Source organism: Chrysemys picta, chromosome 4 (genome assembly GCF_011386835.1).
Source record: "Chrysemys picta bellii isolate R12L10 chromosome 4, ASM1138683v2, whole genome shotgun sequence".
In the NCBI taxonomy this organism is placed as follows: Eukaryota; Metazoa; Chordata; order Testudines; family Emydidae; genus Chrysemys; species Chrysemys picta.
The window spans coordinates 17,081,479-17,096,980 of NC_088794.1; the positions used below are offsets into that span (position 1 = coordinate 17,081,479).

A 15,502-nucleotide genomic window follows, 5' to 3' on the forward strand; every position below is an offset into this window, starting at 1 on the left:
CAGAACTCAATTCTTCAGGGATCATTTGGAGAGTGGAAAAGCCCATATACTATGGAGAGGAGCATGGGAAACACTGGGATAGCTACACAGATATTTGCATTTCCCTTTTCAGATCACAAACCAATCCCACAGTCCTTTAGGCCTCCATACTCAGCCCTGCCAGATCTTACTCAACACAATGGGATCAAAGATAACCCACCATCAAAGCCTTAGCCCTGGTCTACACTATGAGTTTAGGTCAAATTTAGCAGCGTTACATCAATTTAACCCTGCACCCATCCACACGATGAAGCCGTTCTTTTCGACTTAAAGGGCTCTTAAAATCGATTTCTGTACTCCTCCCCTGATGAAGGGATTAGCGCTGAAATCGACATCGCCGGGTCGAATTTGGGGTAGTGTGGATGCAATTCAAAGGTATTGGCCTCCAGGAGCTATCCCAGAATGCTCCATTGTGACCGCTCTGGACAGCACTTTGAACTCAGATGCACTAGCCAGGTATACAAGACAAGCCCCGGGAACTTTTGAATTTCATTTCCTGTTTGGCCAGCATGGCGAACTCAGCAGCACTCAGCAGCACAGGTGACATGCATTCCCCCAAGAATGTGTCTATGTTCCCCCTATCATCTCCGTCCCTGAGGTTATCGCAGATTAGAAGTCGAAAAAAACGCACTCGCGATGACATGTTTTCTGAGCTCATGTAGTCCTCCCGCACTGATAGGGCACAGCGTAATGCATGGAGGCATTCAGTGGCAGAGGCCAGGAAAGAATTGGTGTGTTTGCTTAACGGCAAAAGTATCATGCCTCGCTAGCAATCCTGCCCGAGCCAGGTCACTGTGTCAGTCTTGAGCTGGGGTATGACCGCTTTGTGAGCAGGAAAGCCATAGATATAGACATTGCATTAGGTAGCTTCTGTAGCTAGAGAAAACTTTCCTGTGCATTCGGCAAAGTCTGCAGCAAAAAAAGAGAAGCCCCATAGTGTAGTGGTTATCACATTCACCTAACACATGAAAGCCCTGTAGTGTAGTGGTGATCACATTCACCTAACACATGACATGTCAACGGTTTGAAACCAGGCAGAAACAGGTCACCGTTCCTTTTTCTGACTCCTCTCCTGCATTTTTAGTCTTAGAACAGACCGCGCTGTGAAATTTTACTTTGAATTATATCAATTATGAATTAAATAATATGGAAGCTCTCTCTCAGTTATAGTCCCAGGTTCCTTACCCTTTCAGCTGCTCTGATAAATTAACATTTTTGTTAGGGGCGGCGGAAAATTTTCATGAAGATTTTTATAGGGTAAAAAAGGACTCTGAAATAATCTCAACGTGGCCCATAGAGTGCAGTCCTTCATTCTGGATTTGTCAGTCCACAAGTAGAACTGCTCCTTACTACTGTCCAGGCTTCATGAGCCATGGGAGTAAGGGGCAGGCTGGGGTAGGTGCGACCACGTGGTAATGCCAGCTGGGAGAGCAGCCTGAGGCAGAAGCCTCCAGCTCGCATGATATTCCAGGCAGGACTGAATCTCCATGAGATGAAACTTAAAGAAGAGAATGACCTGGAGTCTCTCCCATTCGGCGCTCTAAGAGGAGGATAGCCATGTCTGTCCTGATCGACCTCACTGATGTCTGCCGGCTGAGTGGGACCCCAGCTGGCCGGAGCCGTGGACAGAGCCCCAGATCAGCAGCGGGCTGAGCCGCTCACCCTGCTGCTGGTCTAGGGCTCCATCTGCCGACCCGCTCAGCCCACTGCCTGCCTGGGGTTCTGATCATCCAGGCAGGCAGCGGGCTGAGCAGGTCCAGTGGACGGGACCCCAGAAAAAAGCCACGAAACGATTGTCTGCCGTTGCTTTCACAGAGGGGGTGGGGGAGCTGACGACATGTACCCAGAACCATCCGCGACAAAGTTTTGGCCCCATCAGGCATTGGGAGCTCAACGCAGAATTCCAATGGGCGGTGGAGACTGCGGGAACTGTGGGATAGCTACCCACAGTGCAACGCTCCGAAAGTCAATGCTAGCCTTGGTACTGTGGACGCACTCTGCCAAGTTAATGGTCTTAATGGTCTTAAGTGGGGACACACACAATCGACTGTAGAAAATTGATTTCTAAAAAATCAACTTCTATAAATTTGACCTAATTTCGTAGTGTAGTGTGACAGACCCAGACCAGTCGGGTACAGGAGTCTGGTAGAGGGCAAATATACCGGTCACTGGATGAGTAGTTTTCTGTTCCCTGAGTGAGCAGAGCAGGGGCTGCACTAGAGTAATCAGGAACCTGCTAGAACCAGTTAAGGCAGGCAGGCTAATTAGGACACCTGGAGCCAATTAAGAAGAAGCTGTTAGAATCAATTAAGGCAGGCTAATCAGGGCACCTGGGTTTTAAAAGGAGCTCACTTCAGTTTGTGGTGTGAGTGTGAGGAGCTGGGAGCAAGAGGCGCAAGGAGCTGAGAGTGAGAGGGTGTGCTGCTGGAGGACTGAGGAGCACAAGCGTTATCAGACACCAGGAGGAAGGTCCTGTGGTGAGAATAAGGAAGGTGTTTGGAGGAGGCCATGGGGAAGTAGCCCAGGGAGTTTTAGCTGTCATGCAGCTGTTACAGGAGGCACTCTAGACAGCTGCAGTCCACAGGGCCCTGGGCTGGAACCCGGAGTAGAGGGTGGGCCCGGGTTCCCCCCAAACCTCCCAATTGACCTGGACCGTGGGTTCTTCCAGAGGGGAAGGTCTCTGGGCTGTTCCCTAACCCACATGGTGAATCTCTGAGGCAAGAAAATCTGCCAATAAGCGCAGGACCCACCAAGATAGAGGAGGAACTTTGTCACAGTAGACATACCCTTAGTCACACTTACTTCTTTCACATACAGGGACAGGAGGATCCCATCTACCATCATCTTGACACTGAGTCTCTGGGCTGCCGCTCAAGGTGTAACCAGGGTCGCATTCAAACACAACAATGTCTCTGGGTCTGTAGGCAGGCTGTACTCCATTTGTTCTTCCATTCTTCACTTCTGGGCTTATGCACGTGGCTGAAAGGGAAAGCATAACAAACTCTTTAGACTCCTACGCAAGTGTGGGATGGAATGGACAGAGCCATTTCCTTTGATAAGTCTTTTACTGTACTTCAATTTCATAAGTATTTCTACTCTCTGATGTCCTCTTGTCACCTATGTTCATGCTGAAAGAATTGACATTACCCACCAGCACTCACAGAATCATAATTCATGGTATGAGTGGATGCAAAGCCACTGAAGTTAAAGGAGCTTCTCTTGAAGGCAGTGACTTTAGCCCGTGTGTCTTGCTAGAAGTTTAGTCCCCAGCTGTGGAATTTGCTGAAATGGTGGCTTGTCTCATGGTCTCAATTTAAATCCTTTTGTGTGTCTGACACACGGAGCGAGGCAAAGGGAAGCAGCAAACAGAACAGAAACGCACCTTCACATTGAGGGTGCAGGTTGCTCTAAGCTCCAGATGCTGTACAATGAAGTGATGCCTCCCCAAAAAGGGAGTAGTCGGGGGAGAGTTCTGCTGATTTGTGTTTCCAATCACACCTTTAGGACGCTCAGTGAGACAAACCATTGCCAGATCTCTGTCTGTCAGGAGAGTAGGGCAGGATGCAGGTGATCAGCTATCACAGTGATGAGCACAGTGAAGAGATCAGGGGGTGGGCGGATATTTGTATGTTCCCCATTCACAGCTGAAAAGTGACCCCAGGATTCAAAGGATGTTTATTTTTTAGCCTCCAATAACATCCCTACCAGATATTGATCATCTCAGTTACCCAGCAGTCAGCCTAGTTTCACACTTACCCTGTATGCAGACTGGAACAGGAAGATCCCAGGTTCCTTCATCTTGGCACTGAATCTGATGGCTGCCATTCAGGGTGTAGCCAGGATCGCATTCAAACCTAACTATATCTCTGGGTCTATAGACAGGTCCACGTCCAGCTACTTTTCTTCCATGCTCGATTTCTGGGGCAATGCAGAGAACCTCTGAAATTGAAAAGGTGCAGAAGGAGTCAGAATGCACCGGCAAGGGGTGCTGTTCAGTGGGTGCTTGGTACCTGTGCTCTGCACTGGCTCCCTACCGGTTTCTGGGGAGAGTTGATGGAGTTGCTTTTAACCTCTAACTTTCAAACACTTTAGTGCTAGCCTTCCTAAAACCACATCCCATGGGTACCATACTGCTCCTCTCGTGGTGAATAGAGGCCCCAGATGGTTCCCTCTCAGTGAGAGAGAGCAGAGCTGGTGGGAGAGCTCCCTGTGAGGGACCCTGAGTTTGGCACCTGGGTCTTAAACAGTATTGGCCTGTTGGCCTTTGGGGGACACACTTTACTCTTCACTTAGCGTGCAGCAAGGGTGGGGACAGTGTGTCTGTCTGTGAGAGTGAGGGGAGCCGCGAGATTAGCTGCTAGTGTTTCTATTTTACGTTAAGGGTGCCCAGGGTATCAGACAGGTGCAGCTTTTTAATATTTCATGAACGTGGTATGTGTGTGCATAGGAGTGCAGAGTTTGCATACAGCACATTTATTTTCAAAAGCATTTATTTCACCCGGTCTCTAATTAAATGAAGCTTTAATTCCCTGCTATTAAATCTGTTGCACCGGTTACCTCGTCTTTTGAGTTAAATCCTGTGGTAGGAGCTTCTTCCTCTTAGTTCTAGGTAACAGAACATAAACGCACCTTCACACCGAGGAGGGAAAGGGCTCCACGTTCCGGATGCCATACAATAAATAGATGCCTGCCCAGTTAGGGAGTAGCCGGGCTCACAGCTGTAATTTACAGACGTTCCAGTGGTGAACACTGCCGAGGCCTGGACGCTGGGCTTCCCATTGGCGATGGCTGGAGGAGAGGGACACTGCGGCACTGCAGGGAGGGAAGAGAGTCTTCACTGAAGCAGAACTGATACAGGCTGATCTCCAGAAGGGAAAAGATCCATATGCTTTTGTTGAGTCGTGCCCAATGCAACAGCAGTGAGGCAAATACACATCAGGGGTAAAGTTACCGACCTCCATCCGGTCACATCCTCCCAAACACCTTTAAAGCACGATGACTCAGTCATGCTTCTTGTAACCCCCAGACATTTCCCCAGCCACCTTAGTAAGGGTCCGTGGGCTATTTCCACTGTATATTTTGTGTTGGCTGAAGGGAAAAGCATAACAAACCCTTTAGACTCTAATGCTTGTGCGGGATGGAATGGACCGAGCCATTACCTTTGATAAGTCTTTTACTGTACTTCAATTTCATAACTATTTCTACAATCTGACATCCTCGTGTCACTTCTATCAATTCTTTCATTATGAACATTACCCAGCTGCACTCACAGAACCATTCACCACTGGTACAAGTGGATGCAATTCCACTGAAGTTAAAGGAGCACCTCTTGCCAGCAGTGACTTTGGCCCATGTGTTTGACTGGAGGTTTAGTCCATAGCTGTGAAATTTGCTGAACTGGTGGTTTGTCTCAAAGTTCTTGTGGTCTCAATTTAGGTCCTTGTATGTGTGTGACACACTGAGCGAGGCAAAGGGAAGCCACAAACAGAACAGAAACGCATCTTCACATTGAGGGTGGGGGCAGTTCCAAGCTCCAGACGCTGTATGGTGAAGTGATGCCTCTCGAAGAAGGGAGTAGTCAGGATCACAACAGTAATTTACAGACACTCAACACCCAGAAAAAAAAAAAAACCAGGCTCCTTTAAGCATCTCAAGTTGGACAACCAAAAATCACTGGATAATTTAGGCTCGCTGTTGAGTGTGTTACATTGCAAGTCCTAATGGCCTGTTGCTTTTCTGAATCTTTTACTCATTTGTAACAATCTTGTCCCCACCCCATTATAGAAAAGAGCTTGACTGAAAGACCAGTGTGAGGGAGAAAAACAAAAAATGGTTCCATGATTATTCAGCATGCAGGAACTGAAGAGTCACATTCCACATCCAAAGGGAGAGTGAAAAGCGTGTGAAGTTACTGAAAGGACTGCTCAAAATTGATAAAAATAGTGAAATTCAGCAGAGGAAGCAGAAGTTCCTGCAAAAGCTGCGGAGGACCAAGAAGTTATTGAATATCATCTTCTAAATCACTTCCAGTTCCCATTTCAAGATGGGACAGACATGAGGATCCTGAGCAGAGGAAGATAAAAGTGCTCTGCTTTCACCTTTAAGTAGGGTTAAAGAAATTTCCCTCAGGCAGACCCATGGCTCTTGCCAAGCTGGGTCACTTCTCGCAGCTGGTGCAGTTTGAGGAATCCTGATTCCCAATGCATTGTGGGAAAGCACAAGGATTGCAACAAACAGCAGGGACAAAGTTACTCACCTGGCATCCCCACTGCTCTCAGAGCCCTGCCAGCACTGCCCCTAAATCTGGTTCATTTCTTATTCTCTGGGTGTGTTCCTAACCATTGGGACCGTCCACCTCTCCCCTCAAACCAGTCTGTAAAGTCTCTTGATTTGAGGTGAGCATCAGGCAGGACAGATCCAGACTGGGTTAGTGTTTGAGATGCTCACAGATGAGACAAAAGGGAAACCTGTTTCTAGATGAATAATACGAACAAATCAGAGTTTTGACACTTGCCTGGCTCACAGACGGGCAGAGGTGGATCCCACGTGTCATCAGTTTGGCACTGACTCAGACTGTGACCCTTCATGGTGTAGCCGGGATTGCACTCAAAGGTAACACTGTCTTTATACGAATAGACATGTCTGTCACCAGATACTCTTCTTCCATTCCGGATCTGTGGGGCTGGGCATCTAACCTCTGCAAAAGAAACGCTTTAGCTGAAACAGGGCCAGAGAAGAAGAAAAAAATCTCTGCAGCCTACGCAGGTCTCAAGCCTTTTTTACACTTCCATAACTTGTTGCACTGGCCCAGGGGTTCTCAAACTTCTTTACACCACGACCCTCTTCTGACAACAAAATTACTACACGACCCGGGAGGGGGGAACAAAGCCTGAGCCTGCCCAAGCCCCGCTGTCCCGGGCAGGGGGACCAAAGGCAAAGCATGAGCTCCAGCGCACCAGGAGGGGGAGTCAAAGCCCAAGAGCTTCAGCCCCAGGTAGGGGGCCTGTGACCTGAGCCCTGCCACCCAGGGCTGAAACCTTCGGGCTTAGGCCATGGGCGGTGGGACCCAGGCTTTGGTTTCCACCCCAGGCAGAGGGGCTCGGGCTTCGGCTTCAATCTCAGGCACTAGCCTATATTATTCCTCCTTGAAACTACAGATTGTTGTGGGAAATGTGGAGGGCCACCCTGAGAGGAGGAGATGGAGATACACTGGTCACAGCGTAGGTCCCTTCATAGCAACTTCACAAGGATTCTCTCCTCAAGGTGTGACCAGGGCACCAATCTCCAAGTCATGGGCGCACCCCCAGAGTAAAGCCAAGGAGCTCAGTCCTACAAGGAACCAAGTGCCCTTCACAGCCAGTGACCTCAGACATTGAGGGAGCAAAGCCATCTGCACAGTCAAGCCCGAGATGCTTGAGGAAGCTGGTGGTCCCAGCAACATACCCTCTCTTTATTACCGTTAGAAGTGCCAGCATCTTTCAACCTGCCTACCAAACTCCTCCAAATATAAAATTCTACAAGTCCGGCTTATATTTATCCCAAGTGCATTAGTAATAAGAGGTCACATGTTTGGGACTGATACAGCTTTACTCCACCCCATTATCCTCTGCACCATCGAGCCTGTGTCCTTCACTCATAGCGGGGTAGACTTTGCATCCACACTGAAGGAACTACTACTAAATGCTATGCAAGTTCTGCAGGGAGAGATCTCGCAGGATGAAGTCTTTTTCTTTTTAAGGAAGATTTTTCTGATGTGAATTCAGTTGTCCTTTCAAATGCCAAGAACAGAAATCCTCATACTAATGGGAAATAGAGCGCTACCATAACATCCCCCACTTTCATTCCCTTGTGGCTAGGATCAAAGGTCTTTAACAGCCTTAATAGAAGTTGTGACCCTACATGGGCTGAAAACAGAGCTCCTCTATGGGTGCATCCAGTGGCACCAGTTTCCATCTCAAATCATTAGCCCTGCTCCAGAGCTATTCAGTCTCTAACATGAATCATGGAAATCTTGTGGAGATGTTGCCACGGGCAGGCACACTAAGTGCAGGGATTTAACTGGAGTCTCACCTTTGTGGGTTTGTCTGAACCTGGACTTTCTATACGTGGAACAGCAGACCAGGGAGGGGTTTTTCACCTATGCAAAACCTACCTCCACACCGAGGGGGACGCGCACTCCACACTCCGTTTAGCCCGTCCTCAGTTGTGCAGTGAATAGAGGCCTCTCCAATGAGCGGGTAACCACTGTCACATTTGTAGGTTACAGCTGACCCATAAGAGAAGTTTTTCATGAACTTGCCAGTGCGTTTTCCATTGGGGATGTCTGGAGGCGGAAGACACGGAATACCTGGAGAGACACAGGAGGAGTGTATTTTAGAATCAATACTGGTAGAGAAGCAGCTCCAGCTACTTGATCTGATAAAGAACTTTAGGAGCCCTAGGTATGAACCCACTAGAATGAGCAAGGCCAACAGGTAATGCACCATAGGTAATTATACCCAATTCTCTCGAGCACTGATGGTCTGTAAACCGCGAAAGAGACTTACTAGGATAACGTCTAAATGGTCTACAACCTTCCTTCATATGGACTGTTTTAAGATCAACCGGTTGAAAAATGCATGATTTTCCTGCTGCACCATAAGCTGGTGAGCATGCCAGGGCATGTGCATGCCTTAAAGCACAGGTCATGAACTCCATGTCTGGTTTTGGATTAATGTAAGTGGCTATCAGGTAAACCTGTTACGCTACTTGGAAATCCAGAAGGGCCAATAACCACCTTGGTGGGGCATTTTTGCCAAATCAAGCTGAGTGCCTTTGGCAATTACTCAGTTATCAAAGAAAGACCAAATTCTGATTGCCAGGAACTTGACACGAACACATTTCTCTCTAAGGTACAACCCGCTTCAATGCGGTCTTGTTCTTAAGATACTGGGATTGGACTCAGGAGACCTTTTGGTTTTGCTACTGACTAACTCCCTAAACGATATGTCACATAACCACTCTGTGCCTCAGGTGAGACCTTCCGGGGTGGGGATCGTAATTCTTCCATATCTGTTTATTCACATTTGTGAGATTATTCAGAGAAGAGAGAGAGGGGGGCACCTAAGCACCTCGACAGACAGCTGTGACCTACTTACGCTCACAAATGGGAATATCACCGCTCCAGGCAACACGCGTGCCAGAAATCTCACATCGTCTGTAAGGCCGTCCAATCAACCGGTGCCTGGAGTTAGGCAGAGGGGGTTATCAGTTCTTATCTATTTCTTTGGTGTTTGACCTTTACTGGGAAGCTCTTCTCCCCAGCCACAGCAGGTGGGGACCAACACCACTGACTTTTGAGTGACCATCACAGGAGAAATGCTCCTTGCCAGAGCCGAACTCCCCAGCCCCTTGTAGAATTAATCTCTGGTACAGAAGCCTATGTAGGACCAATGAGCTGCCATTCTTTGAGCCAGGGGATCCAAATCTCCTTCTTGTGTCCTCAAGTCTTCCTCACCACATCAGCTGGATCATTCTCCACCACTGAACCACAAGCCACACGCAAACGAGTAACAGTATTTCCCCTGCGCTTTCAGGCAGATTGCCAAGAGGGGTTTTGTTTTTCTCATGATGGATGAGATACATTTCTGTGGATGTGGGCCAGGGAGACCCAGCTGAGGTCTGGCTAGCTTGAGATTCATAAACTAAGTCAATCATGACTGTTGTAACCCATGCAGGAGTAACTCCCCACCCCAGCAGAGAGGTCCAAATACAAAGACACTGTCCAGCAAACCTCAGCTGAGCTGGTTGTGGAGTTCAGCAGGCAGCTGTTGTTACACGCAGTGTCTGTGCAATGGCACTTTCTGCAGACACAGGCTCTTCCCTTTCGCCCCCACATATGACACGCTCTACAAGGGCACAAGCCAGCACTACAGCTGCAGACCTTTGTTTCTCAGACCCTGAAGCACAGTCCTAATCTTCAAAGGGAGAGGGCAAGTGACGCCCTCTTCTGTCACCGTATCCCCAGCGCTCTCACTCGGGCACCGTCCCCAGCAGGGTTTCCCTTGGAGACACCTCATCGGTCTGGCAGGTGGGCAGTTAGTCGGTGAAAACCCTTCCACACAACTCTGTACAGAAAGGAAGCCATTTCCAATGATTCAGAAGAAGAACTGTTCCCCTGTCAAAGTAGGGGTAAAATCCAAGAGATTCCAAGGTTTGCCCTGGTCACTTGGATCCTACTCTCCACAGGAGACATTGGTGCTCACCCAGCACCTGCAGGCAGAGCATTCAGCTGGCCAAATTGTAACTAAAGTTTGTACAATAAATGGCAGAGCATGAATGAAGAAAAGAGGGAGACTTACGCCAATCCATCTCTCCCTGCATAATAATAGGATATTGATTGAGCCAAGAAGATGGAGTGCTGCTTTAGTATGGAAGAGTAAACTGCTTTCAGGAGTTGGGGGAATATGAGGATATCCACTTATGTTTTACAGCTCTAAGCTAGGCACAAGTAGTCCGCTCAGGCAGTCTGAAACTTACCCTTCTTCACAGGTGAAGTTGACGGTTGACCCGAAGAGGAGATCTGTTATAATAACTCTGCCGTTCTCCGGCTCTCCGGGATGACCACACGATTTCTCTGGTAGAAAACAAGGCTAGGATTAGGCTTCTCTCTTTCAATGCAACAATTATCCCCAGGAACTGTCCATATTTAACACTCCCCACGAAGAAGGCATTTAGAAAGGCCCGGAATAGGCACAGCTAGAGAACTTTACTAGTTACTATTAACTATTTAAGGACATGTTACATTTTGCAGCGTGGACACAACCTAGTGCCTCTAAGATCTTTATTGAACAATAGAAACAAAATCCATGAAGATATTCACTTTTACAGAACTCGAATGCTTCTGACCACGTTCGATTTTCAAGGCATGTAATAGTGGATTCAGTCCACGGGTGTCTACTGTATCCGGGCCGGCAAGTATAGTTTATAGTCTTCCCAACAGGAAAGGAAGACTGATTTTTATACTCGCTCTTCAGCTCAGCAAAGCTTAACCTCGTTGGGACACCACAGCCCTCTAGGAAGAAAAGAAATACACATGAGAAAAAAGAACCATATCTACTGTGCTAGTATGTACCACATCAGGTGCAGATTGATAAAACAACAGTGTTACAAAGAAACAACTGCGGATCTGCTTTATAAATATTCTTCCAGGTGTTACACAAAGATTAAAGCCGAGGGAAAGAGAATGTTCAATCAAAGGTGCTAATACAACAAAATCCATAGCTGGAGACTGAACCTAAAACAACACACACAGGGCCAAACTCACCGCTGACACAAGAACCTCTATTTCCTAATCAACTAAAACAACATATGCACCTGCCCTGTTTACCTCTGGTCCCAATATCCATCCTTGGGCTGCCATACTCCCAGGATGCTAAAATGTGCCAGTTTTCAGTAGTACTGTCAGCAAAAGACTAAAGAATCACAATAGTTGCTTCTGGCCTTAAAGCATATGACTGAATAAGTGCAGCAATGCCCAACGGAATTAATATCCACATACAGCACCATCTATCAAAGGACCCAAGCCCTTCACAAACTTTGATACAACAGCCCATTGACTCAAGATACTTAAGTTATCTCTTACTCTCATTTAGCGGCTGAGGCTATAGGACGAGCACACCTCACCGATGGCAGACGTGGGAACATAAATAACCACTCATCACACTGCGTCAACCATATATCTGTCTTCTCATTGTATCTAGCAGTTTGTACACACCCAAAGTCGCACCCTGTGAGCTTTCAGACTGTTCTGATGAACGCATTCACTGCCACTTCCTTCGTTTACATTTTCAGATTCAATTGTCCCATAAGGATATATTTGCCTTTGTAATAACAGCAAGTTTCTGGGTTCACGCCATTAGTTAAACCACTGCAACATCTATGTGTGGACATGCCCAAGAGTCTGCGTAGGAATTTGTCTATAGGGTCATTTCTTTTGCAGAGCCTTTAACTTCATTTTCATTAGTATTTCTACACTATTCCATCTTCCTGCTGACACTTCTATAAATCCTTTCAACTGTAATCTTGTCCGGCAGCACTCAGGGAGCCGTGCTCTCCGCCGGCATCAGTGCGCAAGTTCCACTGAAGTCAACTGAGCTTCTTGTGCCAGCAGTGATTATAGCCCTGTATGTCCCCCTGGGGGATCTATTCCCAGCTGTGAATTTTGTTACATTAGCTGGTATGTCTGAACATTCTTTCTCTTGCTTTAAATCCTGTTGAGTGACTGACACACCTACAGCCAAAGGGAAGAAGCCAACCAAAAATCCATTCACCTTCACATAGAGGAGAAGGGTGGCTCCAAGTTCCAGATGTGGTACAATAGATCGAAGCCTCTCCATGGAGCGCGTAGCCGGGTTCACAGCTGTAGTTCACGTATGTTCCACTGGGGAAAGCTGCCAATGGCTTGGCATTGTGCTTCCCTCTGACAATGACCGGAGGTGGAGGACACGGCAACGCTAATGGGGGAGAGGGGAAGAAGAATATTTCAGTGAAAATGTGAATCCTGTTTAAGAAGAGCTTAAAATAGGCTGGTCTGCAGGATGGGGGAAAGCCCAGGATGCATGTCTTATGTCAAACCCTCCATTGCACCAGTGATGCAACACATCCAAAAAAGGTTAAATATCACCTACCTAGATCCCCCTTCACCCACAAACTCAGATTTTCCCAATCTGCTACTTTTCTGTTCCTACAAATCTCCCTTGACTCCCTTAAGAAACCAAAATAGAATTTGTTGAGAGGGGGATGAATTTTGTTGATTTGTGTTTCCATTCACACCGTTAGGACGCTCAGTGAGACAGAGCATTGCCAGATCTCTGGCTGTCAAGAGGACAGAGCAGGATGCAGGAGATCAGCTATCACAGTGACGAGCATAGTCAAGAGATTAGGGGATGGGCGGATATTTGTATGTTCCCCATTCCCAGCTGAAAAGCGACCCCAGGATTCAAAGGATGTTTATTTTTTTGCCTCCAGGCACAACCCTACCAGATATTGATCATCTCAGTTACCCTGCAGTCAGCCTAGATTCACACTTACCCTGTATGCAGACTGGAACAGGAGGATCCCAGGTTCTATCATCTCGGCACTGAATCTGACGGCTGCCATTCAGGGTGTAGCCAGGATCACATTCAAACCTAACTATGTCCCTGGGTCTATAGACAGGTCCACGTCCAGCTACTTTTCTTCCATGTTGGATTTCTGGGGCGATGCAGAGAACCTCTGAAATTGAAAAGGTGCAGAAGGCGTTAGCCTGCCCGGCAAGCAGTGCTGTTCAGTCGGCGCTTGGCACCTGTGCTCTGCATTGGCTCCCTACCACTTTCTGGGGAGAGTTCATGGTGTTGCTTTTAACCTCTCAACTGCAAACAGTATATTTCCTAAAACCACATCCCCGAGGTTCTGTAATGTTTCTCTTGTGGTGAACAGAGGCCCCACATGGATCCCTCTCAGTGACAGAGAGTAGGACTGGCGGGAGAGCTCCTTGTGAGGGGCCTCACTTCGGAATCTATTCCTTGCACTTGTTCTGAAACAGTACAGCCCCGTTGGCCTTGGGGGAACCCACTGCAAATCTTTTCTGTTGACTGAGCGTGTAGCAAGGGTAGGGATTGGCGGCAGAGGTTTGTGTGTCTGTCTGTGTGAGAGGAGCATGGATATTAGTTTCCAGTTTTTGTAATTCATGTTAAGTGTGCCTAGGGTTTCAGACAGATGCTTTTTTCCCAATATTTCCCTAATAAATGTACATCTGTGTACGCGCGCACAGGAGTGAAGAGTGTGCATACAGTGCCTTTATCTTCATCCGAAGAAGTGGGCTGTAGTCCACGAAAGCTTATGCTCTAATAAATTTGTTAGTCTCTAAGGTGCCACAAGTACTCCTGTTCTTCTTTTTATTTTCAAAAGCATTTATTTCACCATGTGTCTAATTAAATGGAGCTTAAATTCTCTGCTATTAATTCTGTTGCACTGGTGAAGTTTTCTTTCGTGTTAAATCTTGTGGTAGAAGCGTCTTCCTCTTAGTTCTAGGTAACAGAACATAAACGCACCTTCACACCGAGGGGGAGGAGGGCTCCATGTTCCAGATGCCGTACAATAAATAGATGCCTGCCCAGTTAGGGAGTAGCCGGGCTCACAGCTGTAATTTACAGATGTTCCAGTGGTGAACACTGCCAAGGCCCTGATGCTGGGCTTCCCATTGGCAATGGCTGGAGGAGAGGGACATTGCAGCACTACAGGGAGGGAAGAGAGTCTTAACTGAACCAGAGCTCATGCTGGCTAATCTATAGAAGGGAAAAGATCCTCATGCGCATATTGAATCATGCCCAACTCAACAGCAGTGAGGCTAATGCACACCTGGGGTAAAGTGACGTACCTCCATTCCTTCCACCTCATTCACATCCCCCCAAATACCTATATAGCGCCATGACTGAGTGATGCTTCTTGACACCCTCAGACATGTTCCCAGCCATCTTAGTAAGGATTCAAAGGCTATTTCCACTGTATATTTTATGTTTACTTTGGCAATGCTGCCACTTTGGGACCATTCACTGGTTGGATGGTTGTTTAGGTGGGGCCTTCTCTAAGTTCCCTTAATTCTAAGTTCCCACACTCAGCCAGCCCAGATCTTACTCATCACAATGGGATCAAAGATAACCCACCATCAAAACCTTAATCACACTTACTTCTTTCACAGACAGGGACAGGAGGATCCCATCTACCATCATTTTGGCACTGAGTCTCGGGGCTGCCCCTTAAGGTGAAACCAGGGTCACATTCGAACACAACTATGTCTCTGGGTCCGTAGGCAGGCTGTACCCCATTGGTTCTTCCATTCTCCACTTCTGGGATCATGCATGTCGCTGAAAGGGAAAGCATAACAAACCCTTTAGACTTTAACGTACATGTGGGATGGAATGGACAGTTTATCCACTGAGTCATTTCCTTTGACAAGTCTTTTACTTCAATTTCATAAATATTTCTACTCTCTGACATCCTCTTGTCACCTGTGTCAGTTATTTCATGAACATTACCCAACTGCACACACAGAGCCATTCACCACTGGTACAAGTGGATGTAATTCCACTGTAGTTGAACTGACTTTGGCCCGTGTCTCTCACTGGAAGTTTAATCCCCGGCTGCGGAATTTGCTGAATTGGTGGCTTATATCAAAGTTCTTGTGGTCTCAATTTAAATCCTTTTATGTGTCTGACGCGCCGAGTGACACAAAGGGAAGCAGCAAACAGAACAGAAATGCATCTTCACACTGGGGGGGGGGAGGGGTTGCTCCAAGCTCCAGACACTGTACGGTGAAGTGATGCCTCCGCAAGAAGGGAGTAGTCAGAATCACAATGATAATTTACAGAAACTCATCACCCAGAATTAATATCAGGCTCCTTTAAGCATCTAATTTGGGCATCCAAGAATCACTGGACAATTT

General features: G+C 47.4%; 1 protein-coding gene across 1 annotated transcript in view; it reads right to left on the reverse strand.

Moving 5' to 3' along the window:
- The window catches only part of LOC101934772 (complement receptor type 1-like), a 48,718-nt gene extending 33,797 nt beyond the window's left edge, over window positions 1-14,921 (reverse strand). The window contains exons 1-12 of the mRNA XM_065591016.1: window positions 14,748-14,921; window positions 14,112-14,294; window positions 13,111-13,293; window positions 12,351-12,533; window positions 10,901-11,092; window positions 10,558-10,654; window positions 9,177-9,262; window positions 8,192-8,386; window positions 6,554-6,736; window positions 4,669-4,851; window positions 3,796-3,978; window positions 2,842-3,018 (exon numbers count right to left, since the gene is read on the reverse strand). Of these exons, the coding sequence (XP_065447088.1) occupies window positions 2,842-3,018; window positions 3,796-3,978; window positions 4,669-4,851; window positions 6,554-6,736; window positions 8,192-8,386; window positions 9,177-9,262; window positions 10,558-10,654; window positions 10,901-11,092; window positions 12,351-12,533; window positions 13,111-13,293; window positions 14,112-14,294; window positions 14,748-14,916 (2,014 nt within the window). The 5' untranslated portion in view covers window positions 14,917-14,921. The remainder of the gene's footprint in view (window positions 1-2,841; window positions 3,019-3,795; window positions 3,979-4,668; window positions 4,852-6,553; window positions 6,737-8,191; window positions 8,387-9,176; window positions 9,263-10,557; window positions 10,655-10,900; window positions 11,093-12,350; window positions 12,534-13,110; window positions 13,294-14,111; window positions 14,295-14,747) is intronic.
- Window positions 14,922-15,502: the final 581 nt, after the last annotated feature.